At 48.9% G+C, this 26,699-nt stretch overlaps 1 protein-coding gene across 1 annotated transcript in view; it reads right to left on the bottom strand.

Annotated features, from left to right (window-relative positions):
• The window catches only part of LOC311119257 (general transcription factor 3C polypeptide 1-like), a 78,467-nt gene that overhangs the window by 49,344 nt on the left and 2,424 nt on the right, over nucleotides 1-26,699 (bottom strand). The window contains exons 3-16 of the mRNA XM_084193978.1: nucleotides 18,582-18,758; nucleotides 18,331-18,474; nucleotides 13,320-13,416; nucleotides 13,062-13,185; nucleotides 8,369-8,551; nucleotides 8,113-8,228; nucleotides 7,376-7,721; nucleotides 4,887-5,077; nucleotides 4,681-4,772; nucleotides 3,847-4,000; nucleotides 1,553-1,656; nucleotides 1,178-1,332; nucleotides 898-970; nucleotides 104-576 (exon numbers count right to left, since the gene is read on the bottom strand). Of these exons, the coding sequence (XP_084050104.1) occupies nucleotides 104-576; nucleotides 898-970; nucleotides 1,178-1,332; nucleotides 1,553-1,656; nucleotides 3,847-4,000; nucleotides 4,681-4,772; nucleotides 4,887-5,077; nucleotides 7,376-7,721; nucleotides 8,113-8,228; nucleotides 8,369-8,551; nucleotides 13,062-13,185; nucleotides 13,320-13,416; nucleotides 18,331-18,474; nucleotides 18,582-18,758 (2,429 nt within the window). The remainder of the gene's footprint in view (nucleotides 1-103; nucleotides 577-897; nucleotides 971-1,177; nucleotides 1,333-1,552; nucleotides 1,657-3,846; nucleotides 4,001-4,680; nucleotides 4,773-4,886; nucleotides 5,078-7,375; nucleotides 7,722-8,112; nucleotides 8,229-8,368; nucleotides 8,552-13,061; nucleotides 13,186-13,319; nucleotides 13,417-18,330; nucleotides 18,475-18,581; nucleotides 18,759-26,699) is intronic.

The following is a 26,699-nucleotide window of genomic DNA, read 5'->3' as shown; positions in this document are numbered from 1 at the left end:
TTACTGTTCCCCAATAACAGGGGAGGTTAACATGCTAACCCCTTACTGTTCCCCAATAACAGGGGAGGTTAGCATTTATTCACATATTTCTCAGGAAATGTACCTTTCATGTTAGGGTCGTGTCCGACATCCGTCAGATTGGTCACCTCCTGCCCTTCCTCGGCCAATGCTGACATCACTTCCGGGTCAGAGGTCAGGCCTGGCTGGCCCTCTGTGGAGGCGGGGTCTCTTATTTCAGAATTGTCAACGGTTGGGTTCTGGGTGTCGGGGAGGTCCGAGTTTTGGGGATTTGGGGTGTCTGTGTTTTGGGGATTTGGGGTGTCTGTGTTTTGGGGGCTTGGGGTGGTGAGGTCTGTGTGTTCAGAGCTAGAAGGACGGGCGTTGTCAGTGTGTGTAGTTTGGGGTTGTGAGGGGTTGTTGGCAGCGTTAACAGGGTTCCTGGGGGTGGGGGTGGTGGGGTAGGTAGTCTGGACACTAGGGTTGTCAGTGGGGAGGACGATAGAGCTGGAGGTGGTGTGGAAGTCCAGGGAAGCGGTGGTGGGGCTGTGTCTCAGGGGGTGTCCGTAGGTCAGATACCTAGGAGGACATTTGATCAATGATAAATATTGACTGCTTTGCTTTACCTTGGCCAGGTCGCAGTTGTAAATGAGAACTTGTTCTCAACTGGCTTACCTGGTTAAATAAAGGTTAAATAAAATAAATAGTTTTTTTAGGTGTTTCTCTGACTATTTTGTAACTGAACCGCCTTACGTTGCCCAGTATACACTGTGTGGCATGAAATCCTATTTTTGGAACAATAAATTCAATTCAAAATACTTTATTTATCCCACAAGGGAAAAACCTGTTGCTTGACTCTGCCACTTTTGGAGTTAGTTTAAGGGTGATGTTGGTACGTACCACAGGAAGGTGTGTGTCAGTCTCAGACGAGGCATCTTAGGCTGGAACCCCAACGTCTTGCTCAGACCTGGGACTAGAGAGAGAGGAGAGAGGAGAGGGGAGAGGGGAGAGGGGAGAGGGGAGAGGGGAGAGGGGAGAGGGGAGAAAGAGAGAGAGAGAGAGAGAGAGAGAGAGAGGGGAGAGAGGGGGGGGGAGAGGGAGAGAGAGAGACAGAGAGAGACTTCTCAGCTACTGAACACTCCTATTCCTGGTAGCAGGTTACAAATCACACACAAGTTACCTATTGAAGGTTTGAAGTTCCTCAGTTCTTTCTCTTTGTTCTGGACTCCCATCTTGTCTTCTGTTCTCATCCTCTGGAGTTTAGCAGGGCTCTCATTTCCCTCAGTCTTCCTCTCCCTCTCCTTAGCCTTCTCCTCCTCCTGAACTTCATTACTACTGGGAGAGAAAGAGAGAGAAGGAAAGAGAGAGAGAAGGAAAGAGAGAGAGAAGGAAAGAGAGAGAGTGAGCCCAGTTATAGAGCCTTTACACACTCTTATACATGTGTGTGTGTGTGTGTGTGTGTGTGTGTGTGTGTGTGTGTGTGTGTCTGTGTCTATGTGTGTGTGTGTGTGTGTCTGTGTGTGTCTGTGTGTGTGTGTGTGTGTGTGTTTCTCACCGTGCAGCAGAGTAGGAGCTGGAGATACGGAAGCGGACCTGTTCTATAGCTGACTTCACTATAGCATCACTAGGAGTCACAGAGGGATGGACTATAAACTCCACCTGGAGGGGAGGAGGAGGAGAGGAGAGGGAGAGGAGAGGAGAGGGGGAGTACAGGGGGAGGAGAGGAGAGGAGAGGACAGGGGGAGGAGAGGAGAGGAGAGGACAGGGGGAGGAGAGGAGAGGAGAGGACAGGGGGAGGAGAGGAGAGGAGAGGACAGGGGGAGGAGAGGGGGAGTACAGGGGGAGGAGAGGAGAGGAGAGGAGAGGAGAGGAGAGGAGAGGAGAGGAGAGGAGAGGAGAGGAGAGGAGAGGAGAGGAGGTCAAAAGTGAAACTGTTAGAGAAACTAAGTTGAATATACAGTTGAAGTCAGAAGTTTACATACACACAAATGTCTTGTAAAACTATAGTTTTGGCAAGTCGGTTAGGACATCTACTTTGTGCATGATACAAGTAATTTTTCCAACAATTGTTTACAGACAGATTATTTCACTTATAATTCACTGTATCACAATTCCAGTGGGTCAGAAGTTTACATACACTACGTAGGGTCCCCTGTAGCTCAGTTGGTAGAGCATGGCGCTTGCAACGGCAGGGTTGTGGGTTCGTTTCCCACGGGGGGCCAGTATGAAAATGTATGCACTCACTAACTGTAAGTCGCTCTGGATAAGAGCGTCTGCTAAATGACTAAAATGTAAATGTAAAATGTTGACTGTGCCTTTAAACAGCTTGAAAAATTCCAGAAAATTATGTCATGGCTTTAGAAGCTTCTGATAAGCTAATTGACATCATTTGAGTCAATTGGAGGAGTACCTGTCGATGTATTTCAAGGCCTACCTTCAAACTCAGTGCCCCTTTGCTTGACATCATGGGAAAATCAAAAGAAATCAGCCAAGACCTCAGAAAAAAATGTGTAGACCTCCACAAGTCTGGTTCATCCTTGGGAGCAATTTCCAAACGCCTGAAGGTACCACGTTCATCTGTACAAACAATAGTATGCAAGTATAAAAACCATGGGACCACACAGCCGTCATACCGCTCAGGAAGGAGACGCATTCTGTCTCCTAGAGATGAATGTACTTTGGTGTGAAAAGTGCAAATCAATCCCAGAACAACATTAAAGGACCTTGTGAAGATGCTGGAGGAAACAGGTACAAAAGTATCTATATCCACAGTAAAACGAGTCCTATATCGACATAACCTGAAAGGCCGCTCAGCAAGGAAGAAGCCACTGCTCCAAAACCGCCATAAAAAAGCCAGACTACGGTTTGCAACTGCACATGGGGACAAAGATCGTACTTTTTGGAGAAATGTCCTCTGGTCTGATGAAACCAAAATAGAACTGTTTGGCCATAATGACCATGGAGGAAAAAGGGGGATGCTTGCAAGCCGAAGAACACCATCCCAACCGTGAAGCACGGGAGTGGCAGCATCATGCTGTGGGGGTGCTTTGCTGCAGGAGGGACTGGTCAACTTCACAAAATAGATGGCTTCATGTAAGTCGCTCTGGATAAAAGCGTCTGCTAAATGACGTAAATGTAAATGGGTCTTCCAAACGGACAATGACCCCAAGCATACTTCTAAAGTTGTGGCAAAATGGCTTAAGGACAACAAAGTCAAGGTATTGGGGTGGCCATCACAAAGCCCTGACCTCAATCCTATAGAAAATGTGTGGGCAGAACTGAAAAGCGTGTGCGAGCAAGGAGGCCTACAAACCTGACTCAGTTACACCAGCTCTGTCAGGAGGAATGGGCCAAAATTCACCCAACTTATTGTGGGAAGCTTGTGGAAGGCTACCCGAAACGTTTGACCCAAGTTAAACAATTTAAAGTCAATGCTACCAAATACTCATTGAGTGTATGTAAACTTCTGACCCACTGGGAATGTGATGAAAGAAATAAAAGCTGAAATAAATCATTCTCTCTAATATTATTCTGACATTTCACATTCTTAAAATAAAGTGGTGATCCTAACTGACCTAAAACAGGGAATTTTTACTAGGATTAAATGTCAGGAGTTGTGAAAAACTGAGTTTAAATGTATTTGGCTAAGGTGTATGTAAACTTCCGACTTCAACTGTATAATCTATGGTGTGTACCTTCTTGCTGACTCCATCCTGTATAACAGTGGTTCTGAACAGTGTGTGTGTCCAGTGTGTGTACCTTCTTGCTGACTCCATCCTGTATAACAGTGGTTCTGAACAGTGTGTGTGTCCAGTGGTTCTGAACAGTGTGTGTGTCCAGTGTGTGTACCTTCTTGCTGACTCCGTCCTGTATAACAGTGGTTCTGAACAGTTTGAGCATTCCCTCTTTAGACAGAGATCTGATGAGACGCAGGATAGACTTCTTACAACACTTAGTGTTGACACCATCTAACTTCTCCTCATCCTGGACCAACCTCTGGAGTCTGGAGGGAGGGAGGGAGAGGAAGAGAGAGGGGGGGACAGAGAGAGAGGGGGGGGACAGAGAGAAAGAGAGGGGCGAGAGAGAGGGAGGGACAGAGAGAGGGGGGCGAGAGGGAGGGACAGAGAGAGAGAGGAGGGCGAGAGAGGGGGGAGAGAGAGGGGGGAGAGAGAGAGAGGGGCGAGAGAGAGGGAGGGAGAGAGAGAGGGGGCGAGAGGGAGGGACAGAGAGAGGGGGGCGAGACGGAGGGGGGAGAGAGAGGGGGGAAGAGGGAGAGAGGGGGAGGAAGAGGGAGAGGGGGGAAGAGGGAGAGAGGGGGGAAGAGGGAGGAAGAGGGAGAGGGGGGCGAGAGAGGGAGAGAGAGAGAGAGAGGAGGGCGAGAGATAGGGAGAGAGAGAGGGGGGAAGAGAGATGGGGGAAGAGAGAGGGGGAAGAGAGATGGGGGAGAGAGAGGGGGGAAGAGGGAGGGGGGAGAGAGAGGGGGGAAGAGGGAGGGGGGAGGGAGAGAGGGGGGAAGAGAGAGGGGAGAGAGAGGGGGGAGAGAGAGAGGGGGGAAGAGGGAGGAAGAGGGAGAGCGAGGAGGGAGAGAAGGACAATAGAATCAGATTGAGAATTTAATTCTTTTAAACTACAAATCCCAGTGATAGTGTAGCAGGAAGTGAGACAGGAAGTGATGTAACTGACGTGAAGAGGCCCTCGATGATCTTGAGGCTCCGGACAGCTTCCACAATCATGTTCTTCCTTTTCAGCAGGCGGTACGTCTGGCGGGTACACTCCTGACCAAACAGAGACCAGGGGGGAGAGAGAGAGAGAGATTCAGACATGGAATTCATGTACTAGATCTGCAGAGATCTTACATAATCATTTTTGTTTGAGACACACAGCCACACCTTTTGACTGGGGATCTCCTCGATGACCGTGACGCTGTCCTCTGGTTGGCTGTTGCCTACTAACATACTCTCCGTCTGGTCCAATGAAACGTCAGGACTGAATTTAGACTCCTGCCCCTCACCAGTGCTGAGCCGAGATTCCAGCTCTAGCTCTTGATTGGCTCCCCCTTCGGTAGGGGGCGTGGTCTCACCTGAGAGGCAAGTGAACCAAGGTAAAGCAGGGGCATATTCAGGGTCTTGAAACGCTCAACGTTGCAGATAGAAATAGAATGAATAGAGCTGACACGATTCCCTTTTCTACCTGACAGCCAATCATATCTGTGCTACAACAAACATTTCAGTCTGAATGTTCTGAACAGGTTCAGTGCATTCAGAAAGTATTCAGACCCCTTCACTTTCTCCACATTCTGTTACGTTACAGCCTTATTCTAAAAAGGATTAAATAAAAAACACAACACCCCATAATGACAAAGCGAAAACAGGTTTTTATTTACATATACATTCAGACATTTGCTATGAGACTCGAAAATTGAGCTCAGGTGCATCCTGTTTCCATTGATCATCCTTGAAAGGTTTCTACAAGTTGATTAGTGTCCACCTGTGGTAAATTAAATTGATTGGACATGATTTGGAAAGGCAAAGACCTTTCTATATAAGGTCCTACAGTTGACAGTGCAAGTCAGAGCAAAAACCAAGCCATGACGTCTAAGGAATAGTCCGTAGAGCTCAGAGACATGATTGTGTCGTGGCACAGATCTGGGGAAGGGTACCAAAACATGTCTGCAGCATTGAAGGTCCCCAAGAAGGTCTCCATCATTCTTAAATGCAACAAATTTGGAACCACCAAGACTCTTTCTAGAGCTGGCCGCCCGGCCAAACTGAGCAATCGGGGGAGAAGGGCCTTGGTCAGGCAGGTGACCAAGAACCCGATGGTCAGAGCTCCAGAGTTCCTCTGTGGAGATGGGAGAACCTTCCAGAAGGACAACCATCTCTGCAGCACTCCACCAATCAGGCCTTTATGGTAGAGTGGCCAGACGGAAGCCACTCTTCAGTAAAAGGCACATGACAGCCCGCTTGGAGTTTACCAAAAGGCACCTAAAGGACTATCAGACCATGAGAAACAAGATTCTCTGGCCTGATGAAACCAAGATTGAACTCTTTGGCCTGAATGCCAAGCATCACCTCTGGAGGAAACCTGGCACCATCCCTACGGTGAAGCATGGTGGTGGCAGCATCATGATGTGGGGATGTCTTTCAGCGGCAGGGACTGGGAGACTAGTCAGGATCGAGGGAAAGATGAACGGAGCAAAGTACAGATAGATCATTGATGAAAACCTGCTCCAGAGCGCTCAGGACCCAGACTGGGGCAAAGGTTCACCTTCCAACAGGACAACGACCCTAAGCACACAGCCAAGACAACGCAGGAGTGGCTTCGGTACAAGTCTCTGAATGTCCTTGAGTGGCCCAGCCAGAGCCCGGACTTGAACCCGATCAAACATCTCTGGAGAGAACTGAAAATAGCTGTGCAGCGACGCTCCCCATCTAACCTGACAGAGCTTGAGAGGATCTGCAGAGAAGAATGGGAGAAACTCCCCAAATACAGATGTGCCAAGCTTGTAGCGTCATACCCAAGAAGACTCGAGGCTGTAATCGCTGCCAAAGGTGCTTCAACAAAGTACTGAGTAAAGGGTCTGAATACGTATGTAAATGTGATATTTAATTTTTTTAAATCTAAAAACCTGTTTTGGATTTGTCATTATGGGGTATTGTGTGTAGATTGATGAAAAAACAAACAATTTAATCCATTTTAGAATAAGGCTGTAACGTAACAAAATGTGGAAAAAGTGAAGGGGTCTGAATACTTTCCGAATGCACTGTAAATGGAGGTTAAATCTTAAGTGCGCATTAGTTAAGAGTGTACCCTTACAGGATGCCAGGGAATTGGGTGTTAGGGTGTAGGTTGCATATTTAGTATGCATACTCACTGTTGACGGGTGTAGAGTGAGTAGGTACCAGGAAGTAGAGTTAGGTCAGTATTTAGGGTGTAGGGTACTCACTGTTGACGGGTGTAGAGTGAGTAGGTACCAGGAAGTAGAGTTAGGTCAGTATTTAGGGTGTAGGGTACTCACTGCTGACGGGTGTAGAGTGAGTTGGTACCAGGAAGTAGAGTTAGGTCAGTATTTAGGGTGTAGGGTACTCACTGCTGACGGGTGTAGAGTGAGTAGGTACCAGGAAGTAGAGTTAGGTCAGTATTTAGGGTGTAGGGTACTCACTGCTGACGGGTGTAGAGTGAGTAGGTACCAGGAAGTAGAGTTAGGTCAGTATTTAGGGTGTAGGGTACTCACTGCTGACGGGTGTAGAGTGAGTAGGTACCAGGAAGTAGAGTTAGGTCAGTATTTAGGGTGTAGGGTACTCACTGCTGACGGGTGTAGAGTGAGTAGGTACCAGGAAGTAGAGTTAGGTCAGTATTTAGGGTGTAGGGTACTCACTGTTGACGGGTGTAGAGTGAGTAGGTACCAGGAAGTTGAGTTTCTCGCCCACTTTTTCCTTCTTCTTTTTCTTCTTTGCTCCCTTCTTCCCTTTCTTCTTGACTTCCCAGTCTCCCTCTTCCTCACCCCTCTCTCCATCCTTCTCTTCCTCAGTGTTTCCCAGAGGTTCCAGAAGCCATGGTGTTTTTGGGGTGGTCTGTGCTGGGGTTTTGGGGCCCCCTACAGTGCGAAGCTTGTCTGATCGGTTCTGCTCTTTGACTAGATGTTGAAGCAGGTCACACTGGTCTACATGCAGATGGCTGACGTACTTGGTGGTCCTCTGACGACCCTCGTCTTCCATGAAACCCTGAGGGACGGACGGACACAAGGATAACACACACACACACACACACACACAAGGATAACACACACACACACACACACACACACAAGGATAACACACACACACACACACACACACACACACACAAGGATAACACACAACACACACACACACACAAGGATAACACACAACACACACACGGACAACACACACACACACACACTTGTCTATTTCATAAAGAAATATGGGAAAACGTCATTTCCAAGGCAAACAGACACCGCTCAATAAGCTTTGCCATGACAACAAGAGAAAAGTGATAGATCAATGATGACTATGATAAACCAATGGTGACATCACAGTAGATGACATAGTCCTGTATATATATATTTATTTGACGTGTATACACTCTCTTTACCCTGATCATGTCCGTCCTCTCCAGCACACGGCAGATCATGCGAGACTCCAGCTTGCCGATGCACATCCTCGCACGCATTGCACTCTGGGAGATGCCCTTGGTCCCACTGGACACGACTAGATCAGCCAATCACAAGGCAGAGAGTAAGACATTCGACCAATCAGAAATGGAACCGTTTCCTGCCTAAAAATGGAAAAAGAGATCCATTTCTACACCAATATTCTGGCCAATAAGAACAGAGCAAACCAGAACGTACAGATCCCATAGGCCTGTGAGAGGAGGTCTCTCTCCATGACCCGCCCCTCTGTGGGGACGGACTTCCTGTTTGCTCCTCCCCCATCTTCATCGTCGTTATCATCATCATCATCCTCAGCCTCGACCACCTCCTTCCTAACGTAGGGTTTGATGAGCTTCAGACAGCGAGCCACCACCTTGGTCCCTAGAGGAGAGGAGACGACAGGAGAGGAGACAGGGGGTTAGGGAACAGGGCTTCAGACAGCGAGCCACCACCTTGGTCCCTAGAGGAGAGGAGGAGAGGAGACGACAGGAGAGGAGACAGGGGGTTAGGGAACAGGGCTTCAGACAGCGAGCCACCACCTTGGTCCCTAGAGGAGAGGAGACGACAGGAGAGGAGACAGGGGGTTAGGGAACAGGGCTTCAGACAGCGAGCCACCACCTTGGTCCCTAGAGGAGAGGAGGAGAGGAGACGACAGGAGAGGAGACAGGGGGTTAGGGAACAGGGCTTCAGACAGCGAGCCACCACCTTGGTCCCTAGAGGAGAGGAGGAGAGGAGACGACAGGAGAGGAGACAGGGGGTTAGGGAACAGGGCTTCAGACAGCGAGCCACCACCTTGGTCCCTAGAGGAGAGGAGGAGAGGAGACGACAGGAGAGGAGACAGGGGGTTAGGGAACAGGGCTTCAGACAGCGAGCCACCACCTTGGTCCCTAGAGGAGAGGAGGAGAGGAGACGACAGGAGAGGAGACAGGGGGTTAGGGAACAGGGCTTCAGACAGCGAGCCACCACCTTGGTCCCTAGAGGAGAGGAGACGACAGGAGAGGAGACAGGGGGTTAGGGAACAGGGCTTCAGACAGCGAGCCACCACCTTGGTCCCTAGAGGAGAGGAGGAGAGGAGACGACAGGAGAGGAGACAGGGGGTTAGGGAACAGGGCTTCAGACAGCGAGCCACCACCTTGGTCCCTAGAGGAGAGGAGGAGAGGAGACGACAGGAGAGGAGACAGGGGGTTAGGGAACAGGGCTTCAGACAGCGAGCCACCACCTTGGTCCCTGGAGGAGAGGAGGAGAGGAGACGACAGGAGAGGAGACAGGGGGTTAGGGAACAGGGCTTCAGACAGCGAGCCACCACCTTGGTCCCTAGAGGAGAGGAGGAGAGGAGACGACAGGAGAGGAGACAGGGGGTTAGGGAACAGGGCTTCAGACAGCGAGCCACCACCTTGGTCCCTAGAGGAGAGGAGGAGAGGAGACGACAGGAGAGGAGACAGGGGGTTAGGGAACAGGGCTTCAGACAGCGAGCCACCACCTTGGTCCCTAGAGGAGAGGAGACGACAGGAGAGGAGACAGGGGGTTAGGGAACAGGGCTTCAGACAGCGAGCCACCACCTTGGTCCATAGAGGAGAGGAGGAGAGGAGACGACAGGAGAGGAGACAGGGGGTTAGGGAACAGGGCTTCAGACAGCGAGCCACCACCTTGGTCCCTAGAGGAGAGGAGACGACAGGAGAGGAGACAGGGGGTTAGGGAACAGGGCTTCAGACAGCGAGCCACCACCTTGGTCCCTAGAGGAGAGGAGGAGAGGAGACGACAGGAGAGGAGACAGGGGGTTAGGGAACAGGGCTTCAGACAGCGAGCCACCACCTTGGTCCCTAGAGGAGAGGAGGAGAGGAGACGACAGGAGAGGAGACAGGGGGTTAGGGAACAGGGCTTCAGACAGCGAGCCACCACCTTGGTCCCTAGAGGAGAGGAGGAGAGGAGACGACAGGAGAGGAGACAGGGGGTTAGGGAACAGGGCTTCAGACAGCGAGCCACCACCTTGGTCCCTAGAGGAGAGGAGGAGAGGAGACGACAGGAGAGGAGACAGGGGGTTAGGGAACAGGGCTTCAGACAGCGAGCCACCACCTTGGTCCCTAGAGGAGAGGAGACGACAGGAGAGGAGACAGGGGGTTAGGGAACAGGGCTTCAGACAGCGAGCCACCACCTTGGTCCCTAGAGGAGAGGAGGAGAGGAGACGACAGGAGAGGAGACAGGGGGTTAGGGAACAGGGCTTCAGACAGCGAGCCACCACCTTGGTCCCTAGAGGAGAGGAGGAGAGGAGACGACAGGAGAGGAGACAGGGGGTTAGGGAACAGGGCTTCAGACAGCGAGCCACCACCTTGGTCCCTAGAGGAGAGGAGGAGAGGAGACGACAGGAGAGGAGACAGGGGGTTAGGGAACAGGGCTTCAGACAGCGAGCCACCACCTTGGTCCCTAGAGGAGAGGAGACGACAGGAGAGGAGACAGGGGGTTAGGGAACAGGGCTTCAGACAGCGAGCCACCACCTTGGTCCCTAGAGGAGAGGAGACGACAGGAGAGGAGACAGGGGGTTAGGGAACAGGGCGGACTCAACTATCAATAGAGGAAAGAAGACGGGTAGGGAGTAAGGAAACAGGATTTCAGACAGAACAGACAAGGAGACGGGTAGGGAGTAAGGAAACAGGGTTTCAGACAGAACAGACAAGGAGGCAGGTAGGGAGTAAGGAAACAGGGTTTCAGACAGAACAGACAAGGAGACAGGTAGGGAGTAAGGAAACAAGGTTTCAGACAGAACAGACAAGGAGACAGGTAGGGAGTAAGGAAACAGGGTTTCAGACAGAACAGACAAGGAGACGGGTAGGGAGTAAGGAAACAGGGTTTCAGACAGAACAGACAAGGGGGCAGGTAGGGAGTAAGGAAACAGGGTTTCAGACAGAACAGACAAGGAGACAGGTAGGGAGTAAGGAAACAAGGTTTCAGACAGAACAGACAAGGAGACAGGTAGGGAGTAAGGAAACAGGGTTTCAGACAGAACAGACAAGGAGACGGGTAGGGAGTAAGGAAACAGGGTTTCAGACAGAACAGACAAGGGGGCAGGTAGGGAGTAAGGAAACAGGGTTTCAGACAGAACAGACAAGGAGGCAGGTAGGGAGTAAGGAAACAGGGTTTCAGACAGAACAGACAAGGAGGCAGGTAGTGAGTAAGTTATATATTTTTTACTTAACACTTATTTTTTCTTAAAACGTAATTGTTGGTTAAGGGCTTGTAATTAACCATTTCACTGTAAGGTCTACACCTGTTGTATTCGGCGCATGTGGCAAACTAAATTTGATTTGAAGTGCAGAGATGACATGTATTTTTTCCCCTTCCCCTGTTGAGACAGGAGCAGGGGAAAAATCTAAACACATTTTTTCCCCCTCATCAATCTACACACCAGACCTCAAAATGACAAAGCAAAAACAGGTTTTTAGAAATTTGTGCAAATGTATAAAATAAAAAAAACTGAAATATCTATTTACATAACTATTCAGACCCGTTACTCAGTACTTTGTCGAAGCACCTTTGGCAGCGATTACAGCCTCGAGTCTTCTTGGGTATGACTCTACAAGCTTGCACACCTGTATTTGGGGAGTTTCTCCCATTCTTCTCTGCAGATCCTCTCAAGCTCTGTCAGGTTAGATGGGGAGCGTCACTGCACAGCTATTTTCAGGTCTCTCCAGAGATGTTCGATCGGGTTCAAGTCCAAGCTCTGGCTGGGCCACTCAAGGACATTCAGAGACTTGTTCCGAAGCCAATCCTGCGTTGTCTTGGCTGTGTGCTTAGGGTCGTTGTCCTGTTGGAAGGTGAACCTTCGCCCCAGTCTGAGGTCCTGAGCACTCTGGAGCAGGTTTTCATCAAGGATCTCTGTACTTTGCTCCGTTCATCTTTCCCTCGATCCGGACTAGTCTCCCAGACCCCGCCGCTGAAAGACATCCGCACAGCATGATGCTGCCACCCCCATGCTTCACCGTAGGGAGGGTGCCAGGTTTTCTCCAGACGTGACGCTTGGCATTCAGGCCAAAGAGTTCAATCTTGGTTTCATCAGCCCAGAGAATGTTGTTTCTCATGGTCTGAGAGTCTTTAGGTGCCTTTTGGTTAACTCCAAGCCGGCTATCATGTGCCTTTTACTGAGGAGTGGCTTCCGTCTGGCCACTCTACCATAAAGGCCTGATTGGTGGAGTGCTGCAGAGATGGTTGTCCTTCTGGAAGGTTCTCCCATCTCCAGAGTAACAATCAGGTTCTTGGTCACCTCCCTGACCAAGGCCCTTCTTCCCCGATTGCTCAGTTTGGCCGGGCGGACAGCTCTAGGAAGAGTCTTGGTGGTTCCAAACTTCTTCCATTTAAGAATGATGGAGGACACTGTGTTCTTGGGGACCTTCAATTCTGCAGATATTTTTTGGTACTCTTCCCCATATCTGTGCCACGACACAATCCTGTCTCTGAGCTCTACGGACAATTCCTTCGACCTCATGGCTTGGTTTTTGCTCTGATATGCACTGTCAACTGTGGGACCTTATATAGACAGGTGTGTGCCTTTCCAAATCATGTCCAATCAATTTAATGTACCACAGGTGGACTCCAATCAAGTTGTAGAAACATCAAGGATGATCAATGGAAACAGGATGCACCTGAGCACAATTTCGAGTCTCATAGCAAAGGGTCTAAATACTTATGTAAATAAGGTATTTCTGATTTTTATTCTTAAAAATGTGAAAAAATTTCTAAAAACCTGTTTTCGCTTTGTCATTATGGGGTATTGTGTGTAGATTGATGAGGGAGAAAAAAGTATTTAATCCATTTTAGAATAAGGCTGTAACGTAACAAAATGTGGAAAAAGTCAAGGGGTGTGAATATGAGGTTGTAAGGTAGTGTGTAGAATACATACCTTTCCTGGTATTGAAGGGGCCAACTGTAGGGTTGAGCTGTTCAACTGGTTTAATGACCACTTGGACCAGTTTGGCTGCTTGCATGTACTGACACACACGCTTAAAGGTCCTCTCATTGACACACTGCAGAGAGAACACACTACACGTACTGACACACACGCTTTAACCTGCATGTAACATGTACTGATACACACGCATACGTCCGCTCAATGATGCACTGCAGAAAGAACACACACACTGGAACACGCTGATCTCACCAGTTGGTCTCGTAGTGTGATTACGGAGGCCATGTGGTTGGACGTCTCTGACAGGAGGTTAGAGGTCGTCTCCATCAGGATATCATACTTACTACGCCTAGAGAGAGAGAGAGAGAGAGAGAGAGCGAGAGAGAGAGAGAGGGAGAAAGAGAGGGAGAGAGAGGGAGAAAGAGAGGGAGAGAGAGAGAGAGAGTGAGAGAGACAGAGACAGAGACAGAGACAGAGACAGAGACAGAGAGAGAGAGAGAGAGAGAGAGAGAGAGAGAGAGAGAGAGAGGGAGAGAGAGAGGGAGAGAGAGAGAGAGAGTGAGTGAGTGAGAGTGAGGCAAATGCACCGCCCTTGACCGCAAAGCGCTACAAAGGGTGGTGCGGAGAGCCCAGTACATCACTGGGGCCGAGCTCCCTGCCATCCAGGACCTCTATACCAGGCGGTGTCAGAGGAAGACCCGAAAAACTGCCAAAGACTCCAGCCACCCTAGTCATAGACTGTTCACTCTGCTATCGTCCGGAAGACGGTACCGGAGCATCGGCTCTTGGACCGACAGGCTCCGAGACAGCTTCTACCCCGAAGCCATAAGACTGATAAATAGCCAGACTGCTAAATAGTAAATGAATGGTACCTGAACTATATGCACTGACTCTATCTTGCATTGACCCTATGCACACTCACAATACTATATATACACACACACACACACACACTACATTGACACTCCCACACAAAACAATATCCCACACACATACATCATATGCTGCTGCTACTCTGTTCTTTAATTTACTCTTATTATTATTATATATCCTGATGACTCCTTTACCCTGCCTTCATGTAGCAGCAAAGCATCCCCAAACCATCACACCACCACCACCACGCTTGACCTTTGGTATGATGTTCTTACTGTGGAATGCAGTGTCTGGTTTTCGCCAGGCATTACTGGAACCATGTCGTCCAAAAAATTATACTATCTGTCCATAGAACGTTCTTTCAAGAGTCTTGATGATCATCCAGGTGCTTTTTGGCAAATTTGAGTCAACTTTTTGGACGAGATGGGTCCCATTATGCCTGGCGAAACCCAAACACTGCATTCCACAGTAAGAACATCATACCAAAGGTCAAGCATGGTGGTGGTGGTGTGATGGTTTGGGGATGCTTTGCTGCCTCAGGACCTGGACGACTTGCCTTAATAGAAGGAACCATGAATTCTGCTCTGTATCAGAGAATTCTACAGGAGAATGTCAGACCATCCGTCTGTGAGCTGAAGCTGAAGCGCAGCTGGGTCATGCAGCAAGACAATGATCCAAAACACACAATCAAGTCTACATGAAAATTGCTAAAAAGCAACAAATTGGAAGTTTTGGAATGGCCTAGTCAAAGTCCAAACCTAATCCCAATTGAGATGTTGTGGCAGGACTTGAAACGAGCAGTTCATGCTTGAAAACCCACACGTCACTGAGTTAAAGCAGTTCTGCATGGAAGAGTGGGCCAAAATTCCTCCACAGCGACGTGAGACTGATCAACAACTACAGGAAGCATTTGGTTGGAGTCATTGCAGCTAAAGGTGGCACAACCAATTATTGAGTGTAAGGGGGCAATTACTTTTTCACACAGGGGAATTGGGTGTTGCATAACTTTGTTTATGAAATAAATTAAATAAAATATGTAATTGTTGGGTTATTTGTTCACTTATGTTCCCTTGATCTAATATTAGGTTTTGGTTGAAGATCTGATAACATTTAGTATCACAAATATGCAAAAGTAGAGAAAATTAGAAAGGGGGCAAATACTTTTTCATAGCACTGTAGCAGCACATGGATCTGGTACTGGTACTCCCTGTATATAGCAGCACATTGATCTGGTACTGGTACTTCCTGTATATAGCAGCACATTGATCTGGTACTGGTACTCCCTGTATATAGCAGCACATTGATCTGGTACTGGTACTCCCTGTATATAGCTCCATATTGATCTGGTACTGGTACTCCCTGTATATAGCTCCATATTGATCTGGTACTGGTACTTCCTGTATATAGCTCCACATTGATCTGGTACTGGTACTCCCTGTATATAGCAGCACATTGATCTGGTACTCCCTGTATATAGCAGCACATTGATCTGGTACTGGTACTCCCTGTATATAGCTCCATATTGATCTGGTACTGGTACTTCCTGTATATAGCTCCATATTGATCTGGTACTGGTACTTCCTGTATATAGCTCCACATTGATCTGGTACTGGTACTCCCTGTATATAGCTCCACATTGATCTGGTACTGGTACTCCCTGTATATAGCAGCACATTGATCTGGTACTGGTACTTCCTGTATATAGCTGCACATTGATCTGGTACTGGTACTCCCTGTATATAGCTCCACATTGATCTGGTACTCCCTGTATATAGCTCCATATTGATCTGGTACTGGTACTCCCTGTATATAGCTCCATATTGATCTGGTACTGGTACTCCCTGTATATAGCAGCACATTGATCTGGTACTTCCTGTATATAGCAGCACATTGATCTGGTACTGGTACTTCCTGTATATAGCAGCACATTGATCTGGTACTGGTACTCCCTGTATATAGCTCCACATTGATCTGGTACTTCCTGTATATAGCAGCACATTGATCTGGTACTGGTACTCCCTGTATATAGCTCCACATTGATCTGGTACTGGTACTCCCTGTATATAGCTCCACATTGATCTGGTACTGGTACTCCCTGTATATAGCTCCACATTGATCTGGTACTGGTACTCCCTGTATATAGCAGCACATTAATCTGGTACTGGTACTCCCTGTATATAGATCCACATTGATCTGGTACCTGTACTCCCTGTATATAGCTCCACATTGATCTGGTACTGGTACTCCCTGTATATAGCGCCATATTGATCTGGTACTGGTACTCCCTGTATATAGCAGCACATTGATCTGGTACTGGTACTCCCTGTGTATGGCGCCATATTGATCTGGTACTGGTACTTCCTGTATATAGCTCCATATTGATCTGGTACTGGTACTCCCTGTATATAGCGCCATATTGATCTGGTACTGGTACTTCCTGTATATAGCTCCATATTGATCTGGTACTGGTACTTCCTGTATATAGCTCCATATTGATCTGGTACTGGTACTTCCTGTATATAGCGCCATATTGATCTGGTACTGGTACTCCCTGTATATAGCAGCACATTGATCTGGTACTGGTACTCCCTGTATATGGCGCCATATTGATCTGGTACTGGTACTCCCTGTATATAGCAGCACATTGATCTGGTACTGGTACTCCCTGTATATGGTGCCATATTGATCTGGTACTGGTACTTCCTGTATATAGCTCCATATTGATCTGGTACTGGTACTCCCTGTATATAGCGCCATATTGATCTGGTACTGGTACTCCCTGTATATAGCTCCATATTGATCTGGTACGGGTACTTCCTGTATATAGCTCCATATTGATCTGGTACTGGTACTTCCTGTATATAGCGCCATTCTTTTATTTTGTACTATTATATTTAAACTCTGCATCGTTGGGTAAGGTTCGTAAGTGGTGAGTGGGTGTTCTGACTGGTCTATGTGGAAGCGTTTGGTGAGTGAGTGATTGTTCTGACCGGTCTATGTGGAAGCGTTTGGTGAGTGAGTGAGTGTTCTGACCGGTCTATGTGGAAGCGTTTGGTGAGTGAGTGAGTGTTCTGACTGGTCTATGTGGAAGCGTTTGGTGAGTGAGTGAGTGAGTATACTGACCGGTCTATGTGGAAGCGTTTGGTGAGTGAGTGAGTGATTGTACTGACCGGTCTATGTGGAAGCGTTTGGTGAGTGAGTGATTGTACTGACCGGTCTATGTGGAAGCGTTTGGTGAGTGAGTGAGTGCACTGACCGGTCTATGTGGAAGCGTTTGGTGAGTGAGTGAGGGTTCTGACCGGTCTATGTGGAAGCGTTTGGTGAGTGAGTGAGGGTTCTGACCGGTCTATGTGGAAGCGTTTGGTGAGTGAGTGAACTGACCGGTCTATGTGGAAGGGTTTGGTGAGTGAGTGATTGTACTGACCGGTCTATGTGGAAGCGTTTGGTGAGTGAGTGAGGGTTCTGACCGGTCTATGTGGAAGCGTTTGGTGAGTGAGTGAGTGTACTGACCGGTCTATGTGGAAGCGTTTGGTGAGTGAGTGATTGTTCTGACCGGTCTATGTGGAAGCGTTTGGTGAGTGAGTGAGTGCACTGACCGGTCTATGTGGAAGCGTTTGGTGAGTGAGTGAGTGCACTGACCGGTCTATGTGGAAGCGTTTGGTGAGTGAGTGAGTGATTGTACTGACCGGTCTATGTGGAAGCGTTTGGTGAGTGAGTGATTGTACTGACCAGTCTATGTGGAAGCGTTTGGTGAGTGAGTGAGTGATTGTACTGACCGGTCTATGTGGAAGCGTTTGGTGAGTGAGTGAGTGATTGTACTGACCGGTCTATGTGGAAGTGTTTGGTGAGTGAGTGAGGGTTCTGACCGGTCTATGTGGAAGCGTTTGGTGAGTGAGTGAGGGTTCTGACCGGTCTATGTGGAAGCGTTTGGTGAGTGAGTGAGGGTTCTGACCGGTCTATGTGGAAGCGTTTGGTGAGTGAGTGAGGGTTCTGACCGGTCTATGTGGAAGCGTTTGGTGAGTGAGTGAGGGTTCTGACCGGTCTATGTGGAAGCGTTTGGTGAGTGAGTGAGTGCACTGACCGGTCTATGTGGAAGCGTTTGGTGAGTGAGTGAGGGTTCTGACCGGTCTATGTGGAAGCGTTTGGTGAGTGAGTGAGTGAGTGAGGGTTCTGACCGGTCTATGTGGAAGCGTTTGGTGAGTGAGTGAGTGCACTGACCGGTCTATGTGGAAGCGTTTGGTGAGTGAGTGAGGGTTCTGACCGGTCTATGTGGAAGCGTTTGGTGAGTGAGTGAGTGCACTGACCGGTCTATGTGGAAGCGTTTGGTGAGTGAGTGAGGGTTCTGACCGGTCTATGTGGAAGCGTTTGGTGAGTGAGTGAGGGTTCTGACCGGTCTATGTGGAAGCGTTTGAGCAGCAGTAGTATGGAGTGTTGCTGTGCTCCGCTGGCCAGTCTGATGACATGAGACTGCATGGTGATCAGATCATTCTGCTTCAGAGACTTCCTCATGTAGTGCATCCTCCTCGGGTCCGTCCTGCACCAATCACAACACAGCTTATTACATAGTGGACTGAGTCCTGACCAATCAGAGCAGACTATAGTGGTATATAGTACTAAAGAGTTTCCTGTCTAGCCACCTACTTGAATGAGCAGGAGTGCAGGTCTCTCTGTAACTCTCCCTGCCAGCGGGCCCTCCCCAGCCTCTCCAGGATACAGTAGGAGTGGTCAGTCAGCTTCACGTCCGGGTCGCCTCCGTCACCTATCAACACCCTGAACCTTACCCTCTGGGAGGCCACCATTACCAGCTTCCTACCCCACCTGGAGGAGAGGAGGAGAGGTTATCATGGGAGGCCACCATTACCAGCTTCCTACCCCACCTGGAGGAGAGGAGAGAGGTTATCATGGGAGGCCACCATTACCAGCTTCCTACCCCACCTGGAGGAGAGGAGAGAGGTTATCATGGGAGGCCACCATTACCAGCTTCCTACCCCACCTGGAGGAGAGGAGAGAGGTTATCATGGGTTAGGGGTTGTTTTAGGACCTTACCCTCTGGGAGGCCACCATTACCAGCTTCCTACCCCACCTGGAGGAGAGGAGGAGAGGTTATCATGGGTTAGGGGTTGTTTTAGGACCTTACCCTCTGGGAGGCCACCATTACCAGCTTCCTACCCCACCTGGAGGAGAGGAGGAGAGGTTATCATGGGTTAGGGGTTGTTTTAGGACCATCCTTAGTTAAGATCTACCTGACCAGTTCATGACAAGTTGTGGATTGATTCTACCTGGAGGAGAAGTTTCCATTTGGTGCTTTGACTGTCTGTAGTCGGCCCCTCCCATTTCACTCCCCATCTCTCCCCCTTGATGTTAGCATCTCTACAGGGTCTCAATAGGTAAGCAGTGGAGTAGAGGACTGAAGGGTCTGGATAGGTAAGCAGTAGAGTAGAGGACTGAAGGGTCTGGATAGGTAAGCAGTAGAGGACTGAAGGGTCTGGATAGGTAAGCAGTAGAGTAGAGGACTGAAGGGTCTGGATAGGTAAGCAGTAGAGTAGAGGACTGAAGGGTCTGGATAGGTAAGCAGTAGAGTAGAGGACTGAAGGGTCTGGATAGGTAAGCAGTAGAGTAGAGGACTGAAGGGTCTGGATAGGTAAGCAGTAGAGTAGAGGACTGAAGGGTCTGGATAGGTAAGCAGTAGAGGACTGAAGGGTCTGGATAGGTAAGCAGTAGAGGACTGAAGGGTCTGGATAGGTAAGCAGTGGAGTAGAGGACTGAAGGGTCTGGATAGGTAAGCAGTGGAGTAGAGGACTGAAGGGTCTGAATAGGTAAGCAGTAGAGTAGAGGACTGAAGGGTCTGGATAGGTAAGCAGTAGAGGACTGAAGGGTCTGGATAGGTAAGCAGTAGAGTAGAGGACTGAAGGGTCTGGATAGGTAAGCAGTAGAGTAGAGGACTGAAGGGTCTGGATAGGTAAGCAGTAGAGTAGAGGACTGAAGGGTCTGGATAGGTAAGCAGTAGAGTAGAGGACTGAAGGGTCTGGATAGGTAAGCAGTAGAGTAGAGGACTGAAGGGTCTGGATAGGTAAGCAGTAGAGGACTGAAGGGTCTGGATAGGTAAGCAGTGGAGTAGAGGACTGAAGGGTCTGGATAGGTAAGCAGTGGAGTAGAGGACTGAAGGGTCTGGATAGGTACGCAGTAGTGTAGAGGACTGAAGGGTCTGGATAGGTAAGCAGTAGAGTAGAGGACTGAAGGGTCTGGATAGGTAAGCAGTGGAGTAGAGGACTGAAGGGTCTGGATAGGTAAGCAGTAGAGTAGAGGACTGAAGGGTCTGGATAGGTAAGCAGTAGAGTAGAGGACTGAAGGGTCTGGATAGGTAAGCAGTAGAGGACTGAAGGGTCTGGATAGGTAAGCAGTGGAGTAGAGGACTGAAGGGTCTGAATAGGTAAGCAGTAGAGTAGAGGACTGAAGGGTCTGGATAGGTAAGCAGTAGAGGACTGAAGGGTCTGGATAGGTAAGCAGTAGAGTAGAGGACTGAAGGGTCTGGATAGGTAAGCAGTAGAGTAGAGGACTGAAGGGTCTGGATAGGTAAGCAGTAGAGTAGAGGACTGAAGGGTCTGGATAGGTAAGCAGTAGAGTAGAGGACTGAAGGGTCTGGATAGGTAAGCAGTAGAGTAGAGGACTGAAGGGTCTGGATAGGTAAGCAGTAGAGGACTGAAGGGTCTGGATAGGTAAGCAGTGGAGTAGAGGACTGAAGGGTCTGGATAGGTAAGCAGTGGAGTAGAGGACTGAAGGGTCTGGATAGGTAAGCAGTGGAGTAGAGGACTGAAGGGTCTGGATAGGTAAGCAGTGGAGTAGAGGACTGAAGGGTCTGGATAGGTAAGCAGTAGTGTAGAGGACTGAAGGGTCTGGATAGGTAAGCAGTAGAGTAGAGGACTGAAGGGTCTGGATAGGTAAGCAGTGGAGTAGAGGACTGAAGGGTCTGGATAGGTAAGCAGTAGAGTAGAGGACTGAAGGGTCTGGATAGGTAAGCAGTAGAGGACTGAAGGGTCTGGATAGGTAAGCAGTAGAGTAGAGGACTGAAGGGTCTGGATAGGTAAGCAGTAGAGGACTGAAGGGTCTGGATAGGTAAGCAGTAGAGTAGAGGACTGAAGGGTCTGGATAGGTAAGCAGTAGAGTAGAGGACTGAAGGGTCTGGATAGGTAAGCAGTAGAGTAGAGGACTGAAGGGTCTGGATAGGTAAGCAGTAGAGTAGAGGACTGAAGGGTCTGGATAGGTAAGCAGTAGAGTAGAGGACTGAAGGGTCTGGATAGGTAAGCAGTAGAGTAGAGGACTGAAGGGTCTGGATAGGTAAGCAGTAGAGGAGAGGACTGAAGGGTCTGGATAGGTAAGCAGTAGAGTAGAGGACTGAAGGGTCTGGATAGGTAAGCAGTAGAGTAGAGGACTGAAGGGTCTGGATAGGTAAGCAGTGGAGTAGAGGACTGAAGGGTCTGGATAGGTAAGCAGTGGAGTAGAGGACTGAAGGGTCTGGATAGGTAGGCAGTAGAGGACTGAAGGGTCTGGATAGGTAAGCAGTAGAGTAGAGGACTGAAGGGTCTGGATAGGTAAGCAGTAGAGTAGAGGACTGAAGGGTCTGGATAGGTAAGCAGTAGAGTAGAGGACTGAAGGGTCTGGATAGGTAAGCAGTAGAGTAGAGGACTGAAGGGTCTGGATAGGTAAGCAGTAGAGTAGAGGACTGAAGGGTCTGGATAGGTAAGCAGTAGAGGACTGAAGGGTCTGGATAGGTAAGCAGTGGAGTAGAGGACTGAAGGGTCTGGATAGGTAAGCAGTGGAGTAGAGGACTGAAGGGTCTGGATAGGTACGCAGTAGTGTAGAGGACTGAAGGGTCTGGATAGGTAAGCAGTAGAGTAGAGGACTGAAGGGTCTGGATAGGTAAGCAGTGGAGTAGAGGACTGAAGGGTCTGGATAGGTAAGCAGTAGAGTAGAGGACTGAAGGGTCTGGATAGGTAAGCAGTAGAGTAGAGGACTGAAGGGTCTGGATAGGTAAGCAGTAGAGGACTGAAGGGTCTGGATAGGTAAGCAGTGGAGTAGAGGACTGAAGGGTCTGAATAGGTAAGCAGTAGAGTAGAGGACTGAAGGGTCTGGATAGGTAAGCAGTAGAGGACTGAAGGGTCTGGATAGGTAAGCAGTAGAGTAGAGGACTGAAGGGTCTGGATAGGTAAGCAGTAGAGTAGAGGACTGAAGGGTCTGGATAGGTAAGCAGTAGAGTAGAGGACTGAAGGGTCTGGATAGGTAAGCAGTAGAGTAGAGGACTGAAGGGTCTGGATAGGTAAGCAGTAGAGTAGAGGACTGAAGGGTCTGGATAGGTAAGCAGTAGAGGACTGAAGGGTCTGGATAGGTAAGCAGTGGAGTAGAGGACTGAAGGGTCTGGATAGGTAAGCAGTGGAGTAGAGGACTGAAGGGTCTGGATAGGTAAGCAGTGGAGTAGAGGACTGAAGGGTCTGGATAGGTAAGCAGTGGAGTAGAGGACTGAAGGGTCTGGATAGGTAAGCAGTAGTGTAGAGGACTGAAGGGTCTGGATAGGTAAGCAGTAGAGTAGAGGACTGAAGGGTCTGGATAGGTAAGCAGTGGAGTAGAGGACTGAAGGGTCTGGATAGGTAAGCAGTAGAGTAGAGGACTGAAGGGTCTGGATAGGTAAGCAGTAGAGGACTGAAGGGTCTGGATAGGTAAGCAGTAGAGTAGAGGACTGAAGGGTCTGGATAGGTAAGCAGTAGAGGACTGAAGGGTCTGGATAGGTAAGCAGTAGAGTAGAGGACTGAAGGGTCTGGATAGGTAAGCAGTAGAGTAGAGGACTGAAGGGTCTGGATAGGTAAGCAGTAGAGTAGAGGACTGAAGGGTCTGGATAGGTAAGCAGTAGAGTAGAGGACTGAAGGGTCTGGATAGGTAAGCAGTAGAGTAGAGGACTGAAGGGTCTGGATAGGTAAGCAGTAGAGTAGAGGACTGAAGGGTCTGGATAGGTAAGCAGTAGAGTAGAGGACTGAAGGGTCTGGATAGGTAAGCAGTAGAGTAGAGGACTGAAGGGTCTGGATAGGTAAGCAGTAGAGTAGAGGACTGAAGGGTCTGGATAGGTAAGCAGTGGAGTAGAGGACTGAAGGGTCTGGATAGGTAAGCAGTGGAGTAGAGGACTGAAGGGTCTGGATAGGTAAGCAGTAGAGTAGAGGACTGAAGGGTCTGGATAGGTAAGCAGTGGAGTAGAGGACTGAAGGGTCTGGATAGGTAAGCAGTAGAGTAGAGGACTGAAGGGTCTGGATAGGTAAGCAGTAGAGGACTGAAGGGTCTGGATAGGTAAGCAGTAGAGTAGAGGACTGAAGGGTCTGGATAGGTAAGCAGTAGAGGACTGAAGGGTCTGGATAGGTAAGCAGTAGAGTAGAGGACTGAAGGGTCTGGATAGGTAAGCAGTAGAGTAGAGGACTGAAGGGTCTGGATAGGTAAGCAGTAGAGTAGAGGACTGAAGGGTCTGGATAGGTAAGCAGTAGAGTAGAGGACTGAAGGGTCTGGATAGGTAAGCAGTAGAGTAGAGGACTGAAGGGTCTGGATAGGTAAGCAGTAGAGTAGAGGACTGAAGGGTCTGGATAGGTAAGCAGTAGAGTAGAGGACTGAAGGGTCTGGATAGGTAAGCAGTAGAGTAGAGGACTGAAGGGTCTGGATAGGTAAGCAGTAGAGTAGAGGACTGAAGGGTCTGGATAGGTAAGCAGTGGAGTAGAGGACTGAAGGGTCTGGATAGGTAAGCAGTGGAGTAGAGGACTGAAGGGTCTGGATAGGTAGGCAGTAGAGGACTGAAGGGTCTGGATAGGTAAGCAGTAGAGTAGAGGACTGAAGGGTCTGGATAGGTAAGCAGTAGAGTAGAGGACTGAAGGGTCTGGATAGGTAAGCAGTAGAGTAGAGGACTGAAGGGTCTGGATAGGTAAGCAGTAGAGTAGAGGACTGAAGGGTCTGGATAGGTAAGCAGTAGAGTAGAGGACTGAAGGGTCTGGATAGGTAAGCAGTAGAGGACTGAAGGGTCTGGATAGGTAAGCAGTGGAGTAGAGGACTGAAGGGTCTGGATAGGTAAGCAGTGGAGTAGAGGACTGAAGGGTCTGGATAGGTACGCAGTAGTGTAGAGGACTGAAGGGTCTGGATAGGTAAGCAGTAGAGTAGAGGACTGAAGGGTCTGGATAGGTAAGCAGTGGAGTAGAGGACTGAAGGGTCTGGATAGGTAAGCAGTAGAGTAGAGGACTGAAGGGTCTGGATAGGTAAGCAGTAGAGTAGAGGACTGAAGGGTCTGGATAGGTAAGCAGTAGAGGACTGAAGGGTCTGGATAGGTAAGCAGTGGAGTAGAGGACTGAAGGGTCTGAATAGGTAAGCAGTAGAGTAGAGGACTGAAGGGTCTGGATAGGTAAGCAGTAGAGGACTGAAGGGTCTGGATAGGTAAGCAGTAGAGTAGAGGACTGAAGGGTCTGGATAGGTAAGCAGTAGAGTAGAGGACTGAAGGGTCTGGATAGGTAAGCAGTAGAGTAGAGGACTGAAGGGTCTGGATAGGTAAGCAGTAGAGTAGAGGACTGAAGGGTCTGGATAGGTAAGCAGTAGAGTAGAGGACTGAAGGGTCTGGATAGGTAAGCAGTAGAGGACTGAAGGGTCTGGATAGGTAAGCAGTGGAGTAGAGGACTGAAGGGTCTGGATAGGTAAGCAGTGGAGTAGAGGACTGAAGGGTCTGGATAGGTAAGCAGTGGAGTAGAGGACTGAAGGGTCTGGATAGGTAAGCAGTGGAGTAGAGGACTGAAGGGTCTGGATAGGTAAGCAGTAGTGTAGAGGACTGAAGGGTCTGGATAGGTAAGCAGTAGAGTAGAGGACTGAAGGGTCTGGATAGGTAAGCAGTGGAGTAGAGGACTGAAGGGTCTGGATAGGTAAGCAGTAGAGTAGAGGACTGAAGGGTCTGGATAGGTAAGCAGTAGAGGACTGAAGGGTCTGGATAGGTAAGCAGTAGAGTAGAGGACTGAAGGGTCTGGATAGGTAAGCAGTAGAGGACTGAAGGGTCTGGATAGGTAAGCAGTAGAGTAGAGGACTGAAGGGTCTGGATAGGTAAGCAGTAGAGTAGAGGACTGAAGGGTCTGGATAGGTAAGCAGTAGAGTAGAGGACTGAAGGGTCTGGATAGGTAAGCAGTAGAGTAGAGGACTGAAGGGTCTGGATAGGTAAGCAGTAGAGTAGAGGACTGAAGGGTCTGGATAGGTAAGCAGTAGAGTAGAGGACTGAAGGGTCTGGATAGGTAAGCAGTAGAGTAGAGGACTGAAGGGTCTGGATAGGAAAGCAGTAGAGTAGAGGACTGAAGGGTCTGGATAGGTAAGCAGTAGAGTAGAGGACTGAAGGGTCTGGATAGGTAAGCAGTGGAGTAGAGGACTGAAGGGTCTGGATAGGTAAGCAGTGGAGTAGAGGACTGAAGGGTCTGGATAGGTAGGCAGTAGAGGACTGAAGGGTCTGGATAGGTAAGCAGTAGAGTAGAGGACTGAAGGGTCTGGATAGGTAAGCAGTAGAGTAGAGGACTGAAGGGTCTGGATAGGTAAGCAGTAGAGTAGAGGACTGAAGGGTCTGGATAGGTAAGCAGTGGAGGACTGAAGAGTCTGGATAGGTAAGCAGTAGAGGTCTGAAGGGTCTGGATAGGTAAGCAGTAGAGGACTGAAGGGTCTGGATAGGTAAGCAGTAGAGTAGAGGACTGAAGGGTCTGGATAGGTAAGCAGTAGAGTAGAGGACTGAAGGGTCTGGATAGGTAAGCAGTAGAGTAGAGGACTGAAGGGTCTGGATAGGTAAGCAGTAGAGTAGAGGACTGAAGGGTCTGGATAGGTAAGCAGTAGAGTAGAGGACTGAAGGGTCTGGATAGGTAAGCAGTAGAGGACTGAAGGGTCTGGATAGGTAAGCAGTAGAGTAGAGGACTGAAGGGTCTGGATAGGTAAGCAGTGGAGTAGAGGACTGAAGGGTCTGGATAGATAAGCAGTAGAGGACTGAAGGGTCTGGATAGGTAAGCAGTGGAGTAGAGGAGCTTCCCCCATATTGTAGAGATGGGTGTTATGGACAAAAATCCATACTGCGATAAATTACCTAAATTGATGCGACTATAAATAGAATTACAAGTTTAGAACATTCATGTGCACCACAGTTTAGAACATTCATGTGCACCACAGTTTAGAACATTCATGTGCACCACAGTTTAGAACATTCATGTGCACCACAGTTTAGAACATTCATGTGCACCACAGTTTAGAACATTCATGTGCACCACAGTTTAGAACATTCATGTGCACCATTTTTTGTGTATTTCTTATCCTTTAAACTACTACTACTAGTTTGATGATCAATTGTCCCATTAACAATCACCCACATTAGCAAACTTATTTCATTTCAAACTTGACATTTCTCTAGTATTGGCTACTTATCGTAATGAACGATATCAGCCAAATGCCTGCAATAAGTGTTGGGTGATTGTCGGTGTCGATCATTTTTAGTTTATCATCCCAGCTCTACCATATTGCTTCCACCTTACAGATCTGCAAACATTGAAGCCAGAAGCCAGTCTCTTTGGCAATGACAAGGAGTGGAATGTTAGCTAAAGAGACTGGTACCCAGACTAGAGGCATTCAATCCCCCCCTGTTGCCTGGTACCCAGACTAGAGGCATTCAATCCCCTCCTGTTGCCTGGTGCCCAGACTAGAGGCATTCAATCCCCCCTGTTGCCTGGTGCCCAG

The sequence above is a fragment of the Coregonus lavaretus genome, assembly GCF_964263955.1.
Source record: "Coregonus lavaretus genome assembly, contig: HAP1_SCAFFOLD_429, whole genome shotgun sequence".
Classification (NCBI taxonomy): domain Eukaryota; kingdom Metazoa; phylum Chordata; class Actinopteri; order Salmoniformes; family Salmonidae; genus Coregonus; species Coregonus lavaretus.
Note: the sequence above shows the minus strand (reverse complement) of the source record. Positions and strands in the feature narration are given on the sequence as shown.